The sequence below is a fragment of the Desmodus rotundus genome, chromosome 11 (genome assembly GCF_022682495.2).
Source record: "Desmodus rotundus isolate HL8 chromosome 11, HLdesRot8A.1, whole genome shotgun sequence".
Lineage (NCBI taxonomy): Eukaryota > Metazoa > Chordata > Mammalia > Chiroptera > Phyllostomidae > Desmodus > Desmodus rotundus.
This window is the reverse complement of record NC_071397.1, coordinates 29,714,449-29,733,172: the sequence shown is the minus strand read 5'-3', so window position 1 is coordinate 29,733,172 and position 18,724 is coordinate 29,714,449. Positions and strand designations below refer to the sequence as shown.

The 18,724-nt window shown below is 39.2% G+C and overlaps 1 protein-coding gene across 2 annotated transcripts; it reads right to left on the bottom strand.

Annotated features, from left to right (window-relative positions):
- Positions 1-691: 691 nt before the first annotated feature.
- On the bottom strand, positions 692-17,083 carry SDHAF4 (succinate dehydrogenase complex assembly factor 4). Of its 2 annotated transcripts, none has more exons than XM_045184874.3 (3): positions 16,948-17,083; positions 3,641-3,793; positions 692-1,705 (listed from the first exon to the last, which is right to left on the bottom strand). In XM_045184874.3, exons 1-3 carry the CDS (start codon positions 17,018-17,020, stop codon positions 1,536-1,538), a joined length of 396 nt encoding a protein of 131 aa, XP_045040809.2. In that variant the 5' UTR covers positions 17,021-17,083; the 3' UTR covers positions 692-1,535. The 2 variants fall into 2 exon arrangements, with proteins under 2 accessions (XP_045040809.2, XP_024432432.2); XM_024576664.3 differs by lacking the exon at positions 692-1,705 and adding an exon at positions 3,262-3,494.
- Positions 17,084-18,724: the final 1,641 nt, after the last annotated feature.

Genomic DNA, 18,724 nt, shown 5'->3' with positions numbered 1-18,724 from the left:
TTTCAAGTGGTCTACAAGATCCTCCCTTTTCAACTATGTATCTCTGTGAAGCCAGCTTTTCTTGATTATACATCGATCAAAACAATATCGCAACAGATTGAATGCAGGTGATATGAGAACACAGCTGCCTTCTATTAAGTTACACATAAAAAGAGCACTGCACTCTTAATTGCTTTTTGTTTTGGAAAATTTATTTTTCAAAAGAATGTTATCTCATGTTGGTATGTAATGATTTATTATTTGGGCTATTTTAAAATGAATTAAATATTTTAAAGGCTGCTCAGTTTACATTCATAATACAGTGAATATCAACAGATATAAGCAAAAGTTCTTTGGTGTTCTGAACAATTTAGGGGCCTCAAAAAAATTTTAATGTATACAAGTATAAAAGGACCCTAAAGTAGAAAAGTTTAATAGCCACTGAAATAGATTCTGTCAGCTCTATCTAAAAACCCTGAATAGAGAAGGCTCCTTTTTAAATTCTTCACTGAGGTCTGGGTGAGTAAAAGAGAGAAGCTGGTTTAGGTAGAATATATGGTATTGCCCCCAAAAGAAGAAAAAGGAGACGCAAAAAGCAGCACACAGTAGAACCAGGGCCAGAGTCTACAGGAGTGGCAGAAAGAGGTATCTATTCCTACAAATGAAAGATCTTGAAGAAAACTTAGAACAAAGTACCCACAGGACACGGAACTGATACTGAATATTTATTAATCATAAATATTTCTTAATATTCACACACCCTCCTATTCATGAATTGAACAATAATATTTATACTTCATTCATGGTAGCCAGTCATAGCTTAGGGAAGTCAGAGACAGCTTTCGTTCCAGTGTTTGTGCAGAGGGGTGCCCACCAAAAATGCACTTCTTGGCTTGAGGAATCTTTATTATGTCCAGGAATCTTGATTATATCACTTTGCTCACTCTGTATTTTCTTCTTGGTCAATTTGATCACAATATAAATATTTAACTTGATTAATAAGTATCTTGTAGAGTCAGTTTACACTTAAAAAGGTGAATACCAGGTCTCCGGTATTAAAAACCCAGAAAGTGATAACGGCCCCATCAAACCTGGCAAGTCTCCTTTGGTTTGTTTGGGGTGAGGCAGAGGCACCTGCACTCCATTCAGTCTTTTCCAGTTGACTTTTGGAACGGTTCTCACGTGTAAACCAAACCCACCAGGCTCTACGCCAAATGACAAGGACTCTGTTTTATTTATTACATCTTCTGAAAAATCTGTAAATTGTTCTTTAAACTTACCCAAATTAGTGTGAGTACTCTGAGAAACAAAAGCTGAAATGGGATTAAACGTGAAAAAGATTTATGGGGATCCCTGTGAATTATAAAGGGGAGGAGTAGGCGGAGTCTAACACCTGTGAAGGGGAGAGGGCAGGACAGGATTGGGCAGGAAGAGTCTCAGACAGCAGCACAGTCCTAAGAACATTCTGGGGAGGCCACTGGGGAGTCCTTGGACCAAAGCCACCCCTCAGGGGAGTTGGCCATCATGTTCATTGATTGTAGCCCCTCCACACTCATTCATTTATCGGCTAGGAAGAGCAGGAAGAGCATGACCTCAGCAGAAACACAGTAGTGGATCCAATGGGGCAGCAGCTGGGGTTCACAGTCAGCGCTACTTCCCACAGGTGTGGATTTGAGTGATGCATTTCCATTGCCACAGATCACCTTTTGTAAGTCTCCAGGCTTTTCTGTTAATGTTTGGTGGACAAAGAAACCATGAATGTTTTCACGTCACCAAATTTTACCTAGATATTTGATGCTGTCATGAATCATGTTACTATTAACAGAGATTAAGGACTCTATTATGTTAATACAACACTTCAGTTACATTTATTATGTTAGTTTTTGAAGTATATAAATTGTCTTTTCTGTCACATATCATGATGATTAGTGTGAAATCCAAGCAAAACTAGGCAATACAACATAATTTAACACAATATTTCTGAAATGTTAACTCAGTAAAAACCCTTACTAATTTGGGTTAATTGAAGGTTAATTACAGCATAATTTACACTAACGTGGTTATTAATTAGCAGCATACACAGTAACTGAGATTAGAGAACAAATGTTAACTAAGAGAGAATGGTATAAAGATGGAATGACTAGTCCAGATTACTATACTAGTTAGTTTCTGGGGCAAATATACTTGTAAAAAAGTTTATTTCCTTAAACAGGTCTCCCTCTAATCTTCTCTTGGAATTTATAATTCATATCACACAATTATCAGCCCACTGCATCCTGTCTTCTGCAGGCTTTGCAAACCCTTTCTTCCAAATTTAAGTGTAGCCTGAGGGCTGAAGGCCCAATCTCTGTGGCCGAGTGAGGCCACAGGACAGCAAAGGATGCCTTCAGGGACACACAGCAGCTCTCCTCTTTCCTTCATTCCGCATCTGTAAACTGGACTTGACTTTCCTGACCCAGTTAGTTATCCAAAGTCCACAGACGTAGGAGCTATCGAGTCATCAAAACTGACTAAGCTGGTCCATTCTACGCCCTGCTTTTCTCATATTTGCCCTCTGTACCTGAATTTTATGTTTCACAAACTAATGTCTATTTTAGCTCAGTTCACCTATGCAAATAATCACTAACTTTCCAACCAATGGCTTTTTCATGTTAGTCATATACAACAATTTTAATTAAAGTATTTCAAATTTTGGTTTCTTTACCTGTTGGCCCAGAAAGCCTAGAGACTTGGAAAAATACATGGGTGATTTAAGAATAGCTACCACTTATTCAGAGATATGTGCTATGTACTGTTCCTGTGCTAAACACCTGTGCTAAGTGGTTTACAGGTATTTATTCATTAAATCTTCTCAACTGCCCTGTGAGGTGGAACTAGTATCATCTCCAACTTACACATAAGGACACTGAAGCACAGAGAAGTTAAATAACTCACTCAAGGTCACATAGCTAGTAAGTAGTACAGCGAGGATTTGTGCCCAGGAAATCTGGCTCCAAGTTAAAGACTTTCTGTTACTGTGGTCTTCTGAAATATAATGCACTACCTAACTTGCATTTAAAAAGGCAATCTTACACAAGGCAATACAGTCATTTAAAAAAAGTTGCTTTATTTACATTTGCATTTTATGAGCAACTGATTAATTTAAACTAAAACATGATGAAAGAAGTTTGCAGTTCTAATCATCACTTATAACCACAATACATTTAAATTAAAATCATGCGCTAATGCAGAAATATTTTCCCTTTCCTCATTTAGAGCAGCATATTTTCTTCCAAATCCATCATATATACTTTAAACACATTATAAAAATTAGATTAAAGGATATACAGAAAGAAAATAGTTAGAAATAAGTTAATTCAGATGTGCGTATTCAGAAAAAGATACTGAAGTTAAAGAATATGTGGCTTAAAAATCAATACAGCGTCCTTTTCGTTCCCAATCTCCATATCGGGTAGGTTCTGGGCCCCTGGGTCCACCTTTTTCTTTGGTAACAGGATTAACATCATCTGGAAACTCTAAAAAAAGATGTGGACAAAGCAGTCAACAGACACAGGAAAAGCATTATGGTCCACTTTGAAGATGCAGAGATACACAGGAGGCTAGACAGTACTGAGAGGGTTACCACAGAGTCTTGAAATGTGAGCAGCTTCACTGTACTTACTTGTTAGTGGTTCTTTCTCTAAATAGGTATCTTCTGGTGCATCAAAACGACCTTCTGGTAACTTTGGCTTCTTAAGGGATTGTTTAGTAGGTTCAGACTTTCCTCCTTGAGAAGAACTTGTTTTCCTCAAAGAATGACACAGAAGAGGGGATCCTAGCAGAGTGGGGTAGTGGAAAAATAGGAGATGGTCATTGATTCTATTTTTAAAATTTAATAATTGTACTTAATTTATTTGTAGTGCATACACTCATATTTGTTAAAGTTCAAAAACGTACAAAAAGACATACAGTGAAAATTCTTCCCTCTGTCCACATCTTCCAGACAGCCATTTCCTTTCCTTGCAGGCAACCAATGATACCAGTTTGAAGAGAAGAGCTTTGAAATACTCTAGTCAACCACTATCAAAATTGTAGATACATATATTAAATACTGATTTCTGTCTGAAGCCATGCTAAAAATACCAGAAATCCAGATAATGAATAATTAGTATCAATTTTTCAATGACAATATTTAGTATTGAAATCTTTAGAAGTGCCCTGGCTGGTGTAGCTCAGTGTATTGAGCCCAGACTGTGAACCGAAGAGTCTCCGGTTTGATTCCCAGTAAGGGCACATGCCTGGGTTGTGGGCCCAGTCTCCAGTGGGGGCCACGGAGGAGGCAACCACACACTGATGTTTCTCTCCCTCTCTTCCCCTCTTTCTAAAAATAAATAAATAAAGCCTTTAAAAAAATAAAAATAAATAAATCTCTATAAGTCACAAGAGACTGTATTTAGTATTCTTTCTTGTTTGTTTAAAGATTTTATTTATTTATTTATAGACAGAAGGGAAGGGTGGGAGAAAGAGAGGGAAACATTAATGTGTGGTTGCCTCTCCTGTGCCCCACACTGGGGTCTTGGCCTGCAACCCAGGCATGTGCCCTGACTGGGAACCGAGTGACCCTTTGGTTCCCAGGCTGGCGCTCAATCCACTGAGCCACACCAGCCAGAGCTGTATTCAGTATTCTTATAGGTAAATCCTAATGATGTCCTCTATTCCTAATTTTAAAAAATATATCAGGCAAATGCATTTTTTCATTTATTTACTAATGTTTTAATAAAACCATGATAATGATCTACAGAATTAATATAGTTTCCTTCCATCCACATGCTCACTGATATAAAATACTTCATATTTATGATACTAATTGGCTGAAAAAATTTCCGTGAACCAAGAAAAATTTCTGTACATATTAAAATAAATACACTTATCTATTAAAATTTTTACTTATTTATTTAGAGTACAGACTATTTTGTCTTCCAACTCCACTTCAGTATCTAAGGCATATTTTCTTTTTATCTCCCCATAAGAATATTTAGTTAAACATACTAAAAGGCTAAAGAGAAAAACCTGCAGTAATGTCTTATAAGGCTGCATTTTTTATTTAGAAATTAAATGAAAAACATACAAATCTGAGTTTCTGATTGTGTTACTACATTTCATATATAATCTCATCTTAGTTTATTGTGGATGACTATTTAGAAAATATATTCAAAATGTTGGTGATTATAATCTATGCACAACTGAAGGACTTTCTCAGTCTAAATAACAGAATTTTTAAACAACAGAATTTTTAAACCAATCAGTCACATTGTCTGAAATACAGGACTCTTCATAATTTGCCTAGCTTATATCCCAATTTAACAAGTTCACGCAATATCCACAATACAAACTTTTATCAATCATCTGATGTCTAAACATCTATTCATCAATAAGTATATTACCCCTGGCTGGGGTAGCTCAGTGGATTGAGCGTGGGCCTGCGAACCAAAGGGTCATGGTTCAATTCCCAGTTGGGGCACATGCTTGGGTAGTGGGCCAGGTCCCCGGTTGGGGGCACGTGAGGGGCAATCACACACATTGATATTTCTCTCCCTCTCTTTCTCCCTACTTTCCCTTCTCTCTAAAAAATAAATAAAATCTTAAAAAAATAAGTATATTACTAATTAGTAAAGCAAGCAAGAAAGATTGTTTGCTGAGTCATAATAGCTCAGTAATAATACATATGTACAGAAAGGAGAATTTTAACAATTACATATTAGATTCTACATGTGGACGGATTTTACATCTACTCTGGCTAATGAGTCATCTCTGCATTTAGTTACTAATAAAGTATATTTTATTGTACATTAAATAACTTAGAGGCCTAAAAATCAGCAAGTATTTAACAGATGCAAGTAGCCACCCAATACTGTGCGCTCAGGCTCAACACAATGAAATCGGCACTTTGTTTTAGGTTTGGTTGTTGTTGAAATTTTTAAAAAATGTCTTCACTGAAAGCGTGAAATGATAATCAGTGTAAAAAGCAATTTGGGTACATTCCAAATCTGTAGAAATTCCTAAGCATTCATGTGAAATCCAAAAAATAGCACAAAATATATCCCTGGCTACCAATTATAATGTAGATAAAATCTGAGGCTAAAAATGTTACCTCTTAAATGATGCAAATATACTAACTATAATGAAAGTAATAGATGTGGTAGATGCCTACTATGTGCCAGGCACTGTGCTAACAGCTAAAAAGATGACACCTTATCTAAGCCTCTCAATAATCTGACGAGGCAGGTATATAACTGTTTTTATTTTTACAGTAATTCTGTTCAATGTAAACAAAGTCATTTTCTGAAAAAGTGACATTGTGTAGATGTGGTAGAGACTGCTGCATATCCCAAACAGCCACTTTTCCCTTCTCCCATTTAGTTCTAGGACCCCACTCAACCCCCTTGCTATTAACCTGACCACGCATTTAGATCACGTTTACCAGCCTCCCCTACGGGCGAGCAGCCACGTGTCCAAGAGTGACCACTGGAATGAGACTGAAAGTCATGTGTGCAAATTTTAGGTTGTCTCAGTTTTGCAACAAGCTGACTGCCCTGGATTTCTCTTGCCATTCCCTTGAGTTGTGATGAGGACATAACAGTGAGCCAACTTCGGCTACATAAAGAGGACAAAACCCATCCAGGGTGACACTTAAAATATGTAACAATGATATGATATAGACACTGCCCATCAGAACATATGTCCAATCAATCAAGATACACAGCTTATAAGTAACTAGCAAAACTCTACTAGTGCATACAGGCTGACTGTTGGCACCACTTTACAAAAATGGTGGAGCAACAAGATGAAGAGAACCTGGCTCCCTGGATGACCTGTCAAAGCAGCTCGGCCCTTTCCTGAATACAACGGAGAAGTGAGAAACTTGCAGACTAAGGGCACGAGAGTCACACATGGGTTCCAATGCCAACCGCACCACTTACTAGCAATGTGAACCTGGGAATATCACTATTCATTGAGGCTGCTTTCCCATTTGTAAAAAGGGGTATTTCTACATACTTTGAAGGGTAGTTCAGAGAAATGAACCAATGTGTATGTCTACATGTGCACACATTTAGCGTATTAATACCTTGAGTCTAACTGTAGGACACAGAAGTCAATTCGCACGAGGTTTTTGGTAAATAACAGGAACATAAGTATATTCCAGGGGAAGAGAGAAGAGTAGTAAAGGGTAAGTTTGAGAAACTGGTCCATCAGTCTGGCTTTGGGCACTTCTGAAGGACTTTACAGAAAGAAGGGCTAGAAAGAAAAGCTGAAAGAGCAGTTTTCTCAAGGGACTCCTGAGACCCTGGGAGCATAAAGAGAGCTATTTTTGTAGTCAAGTAACAGTGTGACAGAACGTGAAAGACAATTCCTCTCATTTCTGCAGAGTAACAGAGTACCAGACAGGGCACACTGTGCTCCTTGACCCCCATAAGCTTTACATCTTTGGAAACATATCCATGCACAGCAGCCCGGTTGAGGTGGTGGGAGTGAGGCACGTGGAAGTAGCTTCAAGGGCACACAAAGAGAAAGAAGGGTCTCTCAGATGATAAGGACTAGCAGAGAGGAGAAGGTGAGCCCAAGAGCCACACACCTGTGGATTCTGCCTCTCAATAGTAGGTACTAAGCAACAATAACTATATTAACGCTAGTATTACACTTTGGCCATCAACAAACTTCTGACCTCCTCAACTGCTTGAGAAATAGCTGACGAACTTAAAACAAAACCCATCTTTTGAGAAGAAAATCACCATCATAAAGTCCATTTTGTCTTCTTCAAGGGGCGGTGTGGTCTTGCTCAAAGCTTACTTAGAATTGTGTTAAAAATACATTACAGGCAAAAAGATGATCTACTAATAGAAGAAATCATAAAAGCAAAGGAAAAAAGAGTTAAGCATCATTAAAAAACAAAGAAAAAGAAACAACTTTGCAGAACTTCTGTTTCTGGAAATTTGATAAATTAGAGATGCCAAAGCCATATAGCTCTAAAAAACTTTAACAAGTCAAAAAATACACAAAATACTTCTAAATCAGAGGAAGAACATTTAAGAAAGTGAGTAACAATAGTAAAAAAAGAGGTCCAGTGAGGGAAACACACACTTAAACTGTTATATATTCTGTGCCTTTTTCTCATCTAGAGCCTGGGGTATAGAGCTTCCAGGACAGCAGGGAGGGGACTCTTGAGCCTGAGCAAAACAAAATGTATTAGAGGCCAGAACTCAAGGAGGCTCATGTTCTGAGAAAAGAAAGTGAGTCGGAAGATTTTTAAACGTGCACATAAACAACCTGGGGGATCTTGTTAAAATGTAGATTCTGAGTGGGTCTGGGTGGCACCTGAGATGCTGCGTTTTAACAAGCTCCCAGGTGATGCTCATGCTGCTGGTCCAAAGAGCCAGGAGCTAAAAGAAAACCTCCAGTTAAGGAGGAAAACAGTCACTGAAGGAAAAATGCTCTTCTCAATGTTGGTGCTGAGTGGAGATGTAGGAAAAAAAAGTCCTTCTTGATATTTGGAAGCCTGGCTGACCACACCTGTGTTTATGCCTGATTACACACTACCCACGTGGTCCAAAAACCCCCAAGAGGAGCACCTTACTGCAAAGTAAACCTAAGTCTAAAGTTGCTGTGCTCCCAGCCACGTGGCAAAGGCTCACAGGAGAGTTCATTGGAAAGTGGGGCTAGAGCAGGGCAAAGGAGCGATTGGCACTATTCCCTCTCTGACCCTTCCCCCACAGCGCCAAACACAATCAAAAGGGTTGCCCCTCCCTGGTGAATACCTAAAGCTCCACCCCCTTACAACATAAAAGGTGTGTCAAGAAAAGGAAATACCATATGTCCTTTTCATATCATATAGCAGAGCAAATATGATAAATTGAGAGAACAGATCAAACACCCCAGTAAAAGACCTAAGTGACGAGGAGATAGATAACCTATCTGATACAGAGTTCAAAACACTGGTAATCAGGATGCTCACGGAAATGGCTGAGGTTGGTTGCAAAATGAAGAAAGAAATGAGGCTACCCAAAGTGAAATAAAGCAAAATATACAGGGAACCAATAGTGAAGAGAAGGAAACTGGGACTCAAATCAACGATTTGGAAAAAAAGAAGAAATAAAAATCCAACTGGCACAGAATGAAAAAACAAGAATTCAAAAAAATGAGGACAGGCTTAGGAACATATGGGCAATTTTAAGTGCCTGAACATCCGGTATATTTACACAATGGAATACTACTCAGCTATAAAAAAGGAAGGGAATTTACCCTTTGCAACCGCATGGATGAACCTGGAGAACATTAAGCAAAGTGAAATAAGCCAGCCAAAGAAAAAAATACCATATGATTTCACTCATATGTGGACTCTAATGAACAAAATTAACAAGTAGAATATAGATAGACTCATAAGAGAGCAGGCTGACAGCTGTAGAGATGGGGGGTTGGGTCGGGGTGGTAGAAGAATTGAGAAAAAAAGAAAACAGAGAAAGAACTCACGGATGGGGACAACAATGTGGTGATTGCCAGCGGAGGGAGTTGGGGGGGGGTGAGGGAGGCTACAGGGTGAATAAATGGTGATGGATGGAGACTTGGCCTGGGATAGTGAACACACATACAGTGTATAGATATGCTGTAGAATTATATACCTGATACCTATGTAATTTTGTTAGCCAGAGTCACCCCCATAAATTTAATAAAAAGGAAATGAAAATAACTTTAAAACCATAGGTAGATTATAGAGCTCATATAAGTAAATGTACATAGGAATAAATGCACCCAGTTAAGTTTAAAAGCAGAATAATAATACAGGCATATCTCAATACTCATGAGTTTCAGAACTCATCAAACCCTGTACTCATTGGATTTTGACAAGGAAGAAATGTTTCAGCACTTGGCACTTGCTCAGGACTTGCCACACCTGCTAGAACTTGTATGAGTCACTACGCTGCCCCACAAAGAGAAAATGTTTCATTCGGTAGTCATTATTTCAGCACTCACCACGAGTTATGGAACGAATTGATGATGAGTACTGAGGTACCACTGTATTTAGCATACTATATACATATGTAACACAAAGTGGATTTTGAATTTAAAATTTTGACCAAATATATGACAAATGCATGGAAAGAAAAGCAAGCAGAGGCAAAAACAATGGATGAGACAAAAGGGTGCTAAAATATAATAAACATGAATATTGACTGTGAAACATTACATAAAAATGCAAACACTATAAGAAATAAAGGGGAAAAGAGAGTAAAATATGAGATAGCAGAAAAATTGGACAAAAGAATTAAAAATATAGTATAGAACCCTGGCCAGTGTGGCTCAGCTAGTTGGAGTGTTGTCCTGTAGGCTGAAAAGTTGTGGGTTCCACTCCCGGTCAGGGCACATATCTAGGTTGCAGGTTTGATCTCCAGTCAGGAAACAAAAGGGAGGCAACCAATATATGTTTCTCTATCTCTACTTTTCTCTCTCCCCATCTCCCTCTCCTCTTCTTTTTCTCTCTCTCTAAAATTGATGAAAAAATGACCTTGGTTGAGGATAGAAAATAAGTATACAATAGAGAACCCTATCATCATAATGCTAAGTTTGATCTGATACATTAATTTAAACCCGTATGATTTGAAAACAAAGCTATATATTATTCTATTAAAGAGTAAGGACAAATAGAAAATGTCAACATTTACAGAAAGTAAAATCACATTCTCTAATGAAAATGAAAGAAAAAATTAGTTTAATAGTAAAAAGAAACCCCCCAAATCCCCAATGAATTTAAGGGGAAAAAAAGCTACTGAATTAAGAGAAAAACTAAAACACAAATTGCAAAACACAGGTAACAAATGCAATGGGATTCTAATTACCCCAAACTCCTGGTTCTGGCAAAAGATAGCTAAGACAAATAAGTGTTTGGCTAATGATGGCTAAAGACTTACATTTAAAGATTTAAAGACATATTTCTAAACAAGAAATAAATATTAATTATGAATTGAATAAAAATGGTATAAAATTAATGTAAGAAAACCAGGAGAAATAATGTAATATAAATAATAAAACAAAATGTATGTGTTACAAAGAATCACATAAACTGCTTATTAAAAATACAGTAACACAGGATTCCGGTCAAGATGGCAGCATAGGGCAGACATAGCTCACCTCTTCACACAACCACATCAAAATTACAACTAAAATATAGAACAACCAACACTCAGAACCATCAGAAGTCGAGTTGAATGGAAGTCTGACAATTTTGGAATTAAAGAAACCACATCCATCCACACTAGTATGAGGGTGCAGGAGTGGAACAGGCTCTCACCCATGTGTGGTGGATAAAAATTCAGGAGGGATATCTCAGGAGGGAGAAGGCCCAGCTCCACACCAGGCCCCCAGGCCCAGGGTTCCAGTGTCAGGCAGATAAGTTCCCACAACTTCTGGTTGCAAAAACCAGTGGGAATTGAGTTGGTGGAAGAAACTTCTGGACCCCAAGCAATCCCTCTTAAAGAACCCACACAGGGACTCATCTACTCAGTCCCTCCCTCTGGGTTCCAGCACTGGGGTAGCAGCTTGAAGGGCACCAGTGGCATAGTGGAAGAGGCTGAAGTGTCTGGAATCAGGGCAAGCAGAGGCCATTGTCCCTTTTTTGAGCCCTTCCCCCACAAAGCCATGGAGCCAACAGGTTGGTGCCATATTTGAGACTCCATTAACCTGGCTAACACTGTTTAACCCACCTAGGAGTTCTCCACCCAACTTACAGGCCCACCCAAGCTGCTTTTCCATATGAATGGTTGGTCTTGCCTCATGCTTCACAGCTTCCTAAATCCTATCAAACAAGCAACAGCCAGCCTAAATGAGCTCCAGGCCCGGCACTAACAGCAGCCAGACTAGATTCACAGCTTGGCTTTACCTGGGAATCTCCAAGCCCAGCACAAGCAGAAACCTTCTCAGATTGCTTCATAGCTCAGGAAGGGCAGCCCTGGACAAAACACAGGTGGGGCTGATCTTGGCCTGCACTGTCTGAGAAACCCCAGGGCCAGTGCACCTGGTGTATAGCTACAGACCATGTCAGAGCACCAGCCCCCTGCTCCTGCACAGCTGATCCTCCATGGAGGGCAGAGGTTGGTGGTAAGTGGTCACAGCCAATTCTTGCAGCTGACTGGCCTGAGTAAATAACCTCCCATTGATCTGCCAACAGCAACCAAGGCTCAACTACAAGAGGAGGGTGTACTTAGCCCACATTGAAGGGCGCACCTCAAATACCCAGGGTAGGTGATAGACAAGGCTGTGCCACTGGACACTACAGGACACTTACTACATCAGGGCACACACTACCATGGAGTGAATACATAGAAACAAACACAGGGAGGCTGACAAAACGAGGAGACAAAGAAACATGGCCTAAATGAAAGAATAGTCAAAACTTCAGAAAAAGAGCTAAACAAAATGGAGATATGCAATCTATCAGATACAGAGTTCAAAACACTGGTTATAAGGATGTTCAAGGAACTTAGTGAGGACCTCAGCAGCATAACGAAAGATCCAATCAGAAATGAAGGATTCACTAATTGAAATAAAGAACAATTCACAGGGAACTAACAGTAGAGTGGCTAAAGCTGAGAAACAAATTAATGATTTGGAACATAAGGAAGCAAAACAAAACAAAACAAAAAACCCCCGAATCAGAACAAGAAGAAGAAAAAAGAATCCAAAAAATGGAAGGTAATATAAGCAGCCTGTGGGACAACTTCAAGAGGTCCAACATTCACATCATAGGGGTGCCATAAGGAGAAGAGAAAGAGCAAGAAATTGGAAATCTATTTGAAAAAATAATGAAAGAAAACTTCCATAGTTTGATGAAGGAAATAGACATACAAGTCCAGGAACACAGAGAGTCCCAATCAAGTTGGACCCAAAGAGGAACACACCAAGACATATCATAATTAAAATGCCAAGTGTTAAAGATAAAGAGAGAACTTACAAGCATCAAGAGAAAAGCAGAGAGTTACCTACAAAGGAGTCCCCACAGGCTGATTTCTCAAAAGAAAGTTTGCAGGCAAGAAGGGCTAACAAGAAGTATTCGAAGTGATGAAAACCAAGACTACTCTATCTAGCAAAACTATCATTTAGAATGGAAGGGCAGATAAAGTGCTTCCCAGACACGGTTAACCTAAAGGAATTCATCATCACCAAGCCATAATTACATAAAATGTTAAAGGGACTTATTGTTAAAAAAGATAAAAACTATGAACATTAATATGACAATAAACTCACAACTATCAACAACTAAATCTAAAAAATAGAAACAAAAATAAACTAAGCAAACAACCAGAACAGGAACAGAATCATAGGTATGGGGATCATTTGGAGGGTTTCCCCTGGTAGCGGAAAGGGGGAGAAAGTGGGAAATGGAGCAGGGATCAAGAAGCATAATTGGTAGCAACAAAATAGACAGGGAGATGTTAAGAATTGTATAGGAAAGGGAGAAGTCAAAAAACTTACATGCATGAACCATGGACATGAACTAAGTGGGAGGGGTTGCTGGAGGGAAGAGGGTTACAGGGCAGAGTGGGGAAAAGGAAAAAAATTGGGACAACTGTAACAGCATAATCAATAAAATATACTTAAAAATACAGCAACACAAATATACCATTAGATAACTTAATCAAGAAAAATTACCCTAAATACACCAAATTGAAAAATTACAAATAAGAAAAAGTAAACATAAATATGAGAAATGTAGTGAGTTAAGAGATAATTTTCTTACCCCTAGTAAATATGAAAGCAAATTGACATGTGAAACAACCAGTATGTTGTCAATGTATGATCCCAAACTAAAAAACAAAAAAGAAAAAAAAGAAACAAAAAAAAAGAAAAAAGTCAACGTAAGATCTGTCTCACACACAAACACACACTAAACACAAGGCACACATATTTCAAAAGTGAACTTTAATAAAATTCCTCAAAATTAAATATGAACACATTCCCTTTAAAATCATGAACAACATAGGCTATCTTCATTTTAGTCAACATGGTACTAGCCATTTGAGCGAGGACAGAAAAACAAGAGAAAAGAAAAAATATAAAATTGGTAAGGGAAAAAATAGACTTTTATTTGCGAGTAATATCAGTATCTACCTAATAACGTCTACCATCTGCAAATAAATTATGTAAATTAATAAAGTAATTTAGGTAGGTTACTGATTACAAAATCAATAAATAAGTCCACTGTGTTTCTATACATAACCAGCAATCACAATATAATTTTTAAAATATTGAGCAGTTTTAATCAAATCCCACCAGGAACTTTATTGACTTGTTTTTAGAGGGAATTTAATATGGAAAGCAGATACCCAAGAACAGCTAAGACACTTCTGAAAATCAACATGGGAGGACTTACCATATCAGATATCAAGATAATTGTATTTCTAATTGTAGAAAGGTGAGGTTATTAAAGGCAAGTGGTATCAGCACAGGAATAGACAGACTAATGAAACTGAAGAGAGCCAAGAAATAAACCCACATCTGTATCTACATCTGTACACGCGATTTATGATAGCTGCATTACATCAGTGAGGGAAAGGTCCAATACATGAATGTGGTTATTGTCACAGAAAAAAAGTGAAATTGGTTTCCTGCCTCACACCATACACAAAAATCAATTCCTGGTAGAACGAAGGTTTAAATAGACCTTTTAGAAGAAAGTTCTGTATGACTTTAGGGTAGAGAAGGCTCTATTAGAAATGATCACAAGATACTGACAATAAACAAAAGGATCAAGACAAGATTAAAATAAAATAATGAATCAAGACTTTTTAGCTATGTGATTATACATGCAGATTCATTATTCTTTTATATTATGTCTACTGTCTTATATGATGGTTTTTAAAAAAGACACTGTAAGAGTGACAAAAATAGCCCACAAACCCAGCTATTTGCCACTTACATAACCAAAAAATATTTAGTATTCAAATATATGTAAAAATATAAGACAATCCATTAAGAAAATAAAGACAGTTCACAAAAAACTAGTAAGTTTTTGAAAAGATGTTTCTCTAACTAGAGAAAAGCAAAATTGCAGTAAGATAGTATTTCAACATCCTACAGATACACAAAAATTAATTTTTCTTATGATATTGAATGTTGGCAAGTATTTGGAGCAACAGGAATTCATATACTGCTGGTAGAAGTTGCCAGTAAGAATAGACAATGTGCCCTGACTGGTGTGGCTCAGTGGATTGAGCACCAGCGTGCGAAACAAAGGAACACTGGTTTGATTCCCAGTCAGGTCACAAGCCTGGGCTGCAGGCCGGGTCCCCAGCGGGGGCTTGCTAGAAGCAACTACACACTGATGTTTCTTTCCATCTCTTTCTCCCTCCCTTTCCCTTTCTAAAAATAAATAAATAAAATCTTAAAAAAAAAAAAAGAATACACAATGCTTTTTATACCTGGCATCATATTGTAAAATTGAACAACCCTATACTTTATGTTCCAGGAATTCCATTCCTTGCACAAAAGCATGTAAGAAATGTGTACCAGCCAAACCTGATGTTTCTAGAATTACCCAAATGTCCACTGAGAACAAAGGAAGAACATATGTCCTCCACACTTGAGCAAATATCAACCTCAAACATCAATGTGGATGAATCTCAAAATACACCGTTAGTTGAAAAAAGCAAGTAAAACAAATACAAATGGTATGAAACCATTTCTATAAAGATCACCAACATGCAAAGTTACACAATTGAATCAGGAAGCAGCACACAGGGAGCTAGCTGCTTGGCAATGGAAATATTCTGTCTTAAACTGAAGAATGGGTTCTAAGTGTTGGCTTTGCTTCACAATGTACACATATGTTGTATAATTTTTTGGTACCAAATACTTCACCTTCTTAAGTTTTTAGCACAAGTGAAAATTGTTGAATGTACACCCAACAAAATTTTAGAGCTATTACCTTAGAGTTTGGATAATGTGGGACTTTCACTGTCCATATTATTGATTTCTGGACCATTTAAATTTTTTATAATTAACAAATACTATGCTTGAGAAGAAAGATTCAAGGGTCTCCAACCTACGGCCCTCCCGCCACATGCAGCCCAGGATGGCTGCGAATGAGGCCCAACACAAAATCGTAAATTTACTTTAAACATCGAGATTTTTTTGTGATTACCTGTCCCAATGTATTTAATGTATAGCCCAAGACAACTCTTCTTCCAGTGTGGCGCTGAGATGCCAGAAGGTTAGACACTACTGTCACATAAAGGAAAATAAACTGCAGAGAAATCTGGGACCCACTACTATGAGGAGCGGTAATCCTGTTTTCCATTTACACAACACAACTTCTCCCAGATGTCCTAAATTAGAACTATGGTTAGCATACTCCGTGGGTTAAGTCTGTAATATACTGATAATTTTTTTCCAAGAAAAAGGTTAAAAATACTGGTTTTTACTAAAAACATCCACATTTTATTAACAATTTCTAGCACCATCTAATTTTTATTATACTTATTTGCCTTTGGCCCACTTCGGCACTTTTCCCATTTTTTTCATACTGTACACAAATCCTTTTTTATGTAAATAAGTACACGAACGATTCCCATTCCCAAAGGGCGCACTTTTCCATTTTGTTTGTTTGTTTGTTTTTTCCCCCGAGTATCAAAGTACAGTGCGTTCTGCAAGTTCCCAAATACGTAGCCCGGGACGTTGGCTGCCCTTCCGGGACAGAGCACTGACCGGAAGGAAGCAGGTATCCTGGCTGGAAGGGCTGTGGGGATCTTCTAGCTCTAGGCCCACCCCTGAGGTCCCCGGCGGGCCGGACCAGCCCCAGCCAAGACGCGGTGGCCGAGCTGAGCGACAGAGAAGCTCTGAGACCCCACGCGCCAGGGATACAAGCACCTTTACGCGCGCGAGGCCTTTCAGGTGGCGCCGGGACCCCGCCCGCAACCTTGACTCCCGGGCTGAGTGCCTTACTTGCCGCTCTCCAAGCTGTGGCCGGAGCGCGACCAAGTAACCGGCGGAGCCCGTGTACAGCCGATACAGTCATGGCGCCTAGGTCCGCATCGTCAGTACTAGACAGTCCGGGGAGGGAGCCGGCAGCGTGGGCACGCCCGCCCTACAGGAGGGAGGGGCTCTCGGGGGGTGGGGCCTGCGTCTCGCCCGGTGGGCGGGACCTCCATGGGAGGGGCGGGGCCTCCCTAGCGGGCTCCAGGAATCCGCGCTCTTGGTCCAGGCTGTTTGTAGGCAAAGAAGAGCAGGAAGCTGCTCAGTCTTCTCACGAAGGACCTGAATTACCGTGATGTCCGTGTTAATTAAATCCCCAAATCATGGCTGAAGTTGAATGAGGGAATAATTTCGTTTATTCCTCTAAATCTGAGGCAAAAGGTCTCTTGGAAGATCTCTTACAGCAAAGATAGAGTATCTTTTGGTTGTATAATAGGCTTCTTTCCCCTCAGTTCCCTTTTACTTACTTTTTAAATCTCTTCTTGTTCGGTGAACTCCTAATTCATTAGTTCTGAGCCATTGACCAGATGACCTGAAAGATGAGTTTTGAGTAAAGTGCAGAGCAAGACAATGCTTTCCATGTGGTCCAGGCTGCTGTGAAGGGCGTTCTGCCAATTGGACCCTTCAATTCCAACAGCTCCAATTTGTTGGGAGCATAAGTGGCAAATCAGGAAACTTTATGTAACCCGTGGAAGCCTTTACAGAGTCACAATGGAGGTCTCCAGAATTTATTTTACTTTAGAAAATTTCTTGGCTGGCTATTGGGCCCTTGTTATATGTCTGGTCACGTGACATCAGTTGGCTGTGCAATGAGTTTGTCAGCATGAGCTAGGAGTTATCAGGTCCTTCAAGATAAGGAGTTCTTTTACTAAGAGCAAGTGGTATACACAGAACAGGGCCAAAGCCAAAAACCAACCCATTTTCATTAGCAGGTAGCTCACATACACACTTTGGACCCTTAGCTCATATCTACACCCTAACGATGAGTTCCTTGTGACCAGTTAGCTGAGGAAAAAATTCAAAGCTAAATCACATTTGGCTTTGCTCGCTATACTAACCTGACTGGCAAGGGACTGCCTTGGCACTTAAGAGTCCCATTTAACAGAGGCCCTAAAGGAACTGCAGTGAGAAAAATATCCTTCCATCGGGTGGAAGCTTATCTTGTGCACTTTTCCTGGAAGGAGATACGACTTGAGATAAAGATCTACATCATTTCCTGGGCAGTGGTTTAGTCAAATGGTCAGGGACTGCGAATATAAAGCCTTTGGAATACTTCTGTAGAACAGGACCTCTCAAAATGGTCCCAAAGCATATTTGGGTCCCATTGAATGCTCAAAAACTCTCATTGCTAAAGGGCTCTTAATCAGAACAAGCTTACTCTATTGCTGCCTAACATATACTAAAATTTTGTGGTTAAAAAAAAATTCTCCCACAGTTTTTGTGCATCAGGAATCCAGGAACCAGAGTGCTTCTGGCTCCAGGTCTTAAAAGAGGTTACAGTCAAGCTGTTAGCTAGGGTTCCAGTCTCATGGAGGCATGACTAGGGAAGGATCTACTTCCAAGCTCACTCACGTGATTATTGGCAGGATTTTTTAAACTACAGGCTTCCCTCAGTTCCTTGCTATTGGGCTTCTCCAAAGGTCATCCCACAACACAGCAGCTGTTTTTCCACAGAAGGAACAAATAAGAGAAAGGGGGGGGGGTTGATCAAGATGGAAGACAGTCTTTGAAATCTAATCCCAGAAGT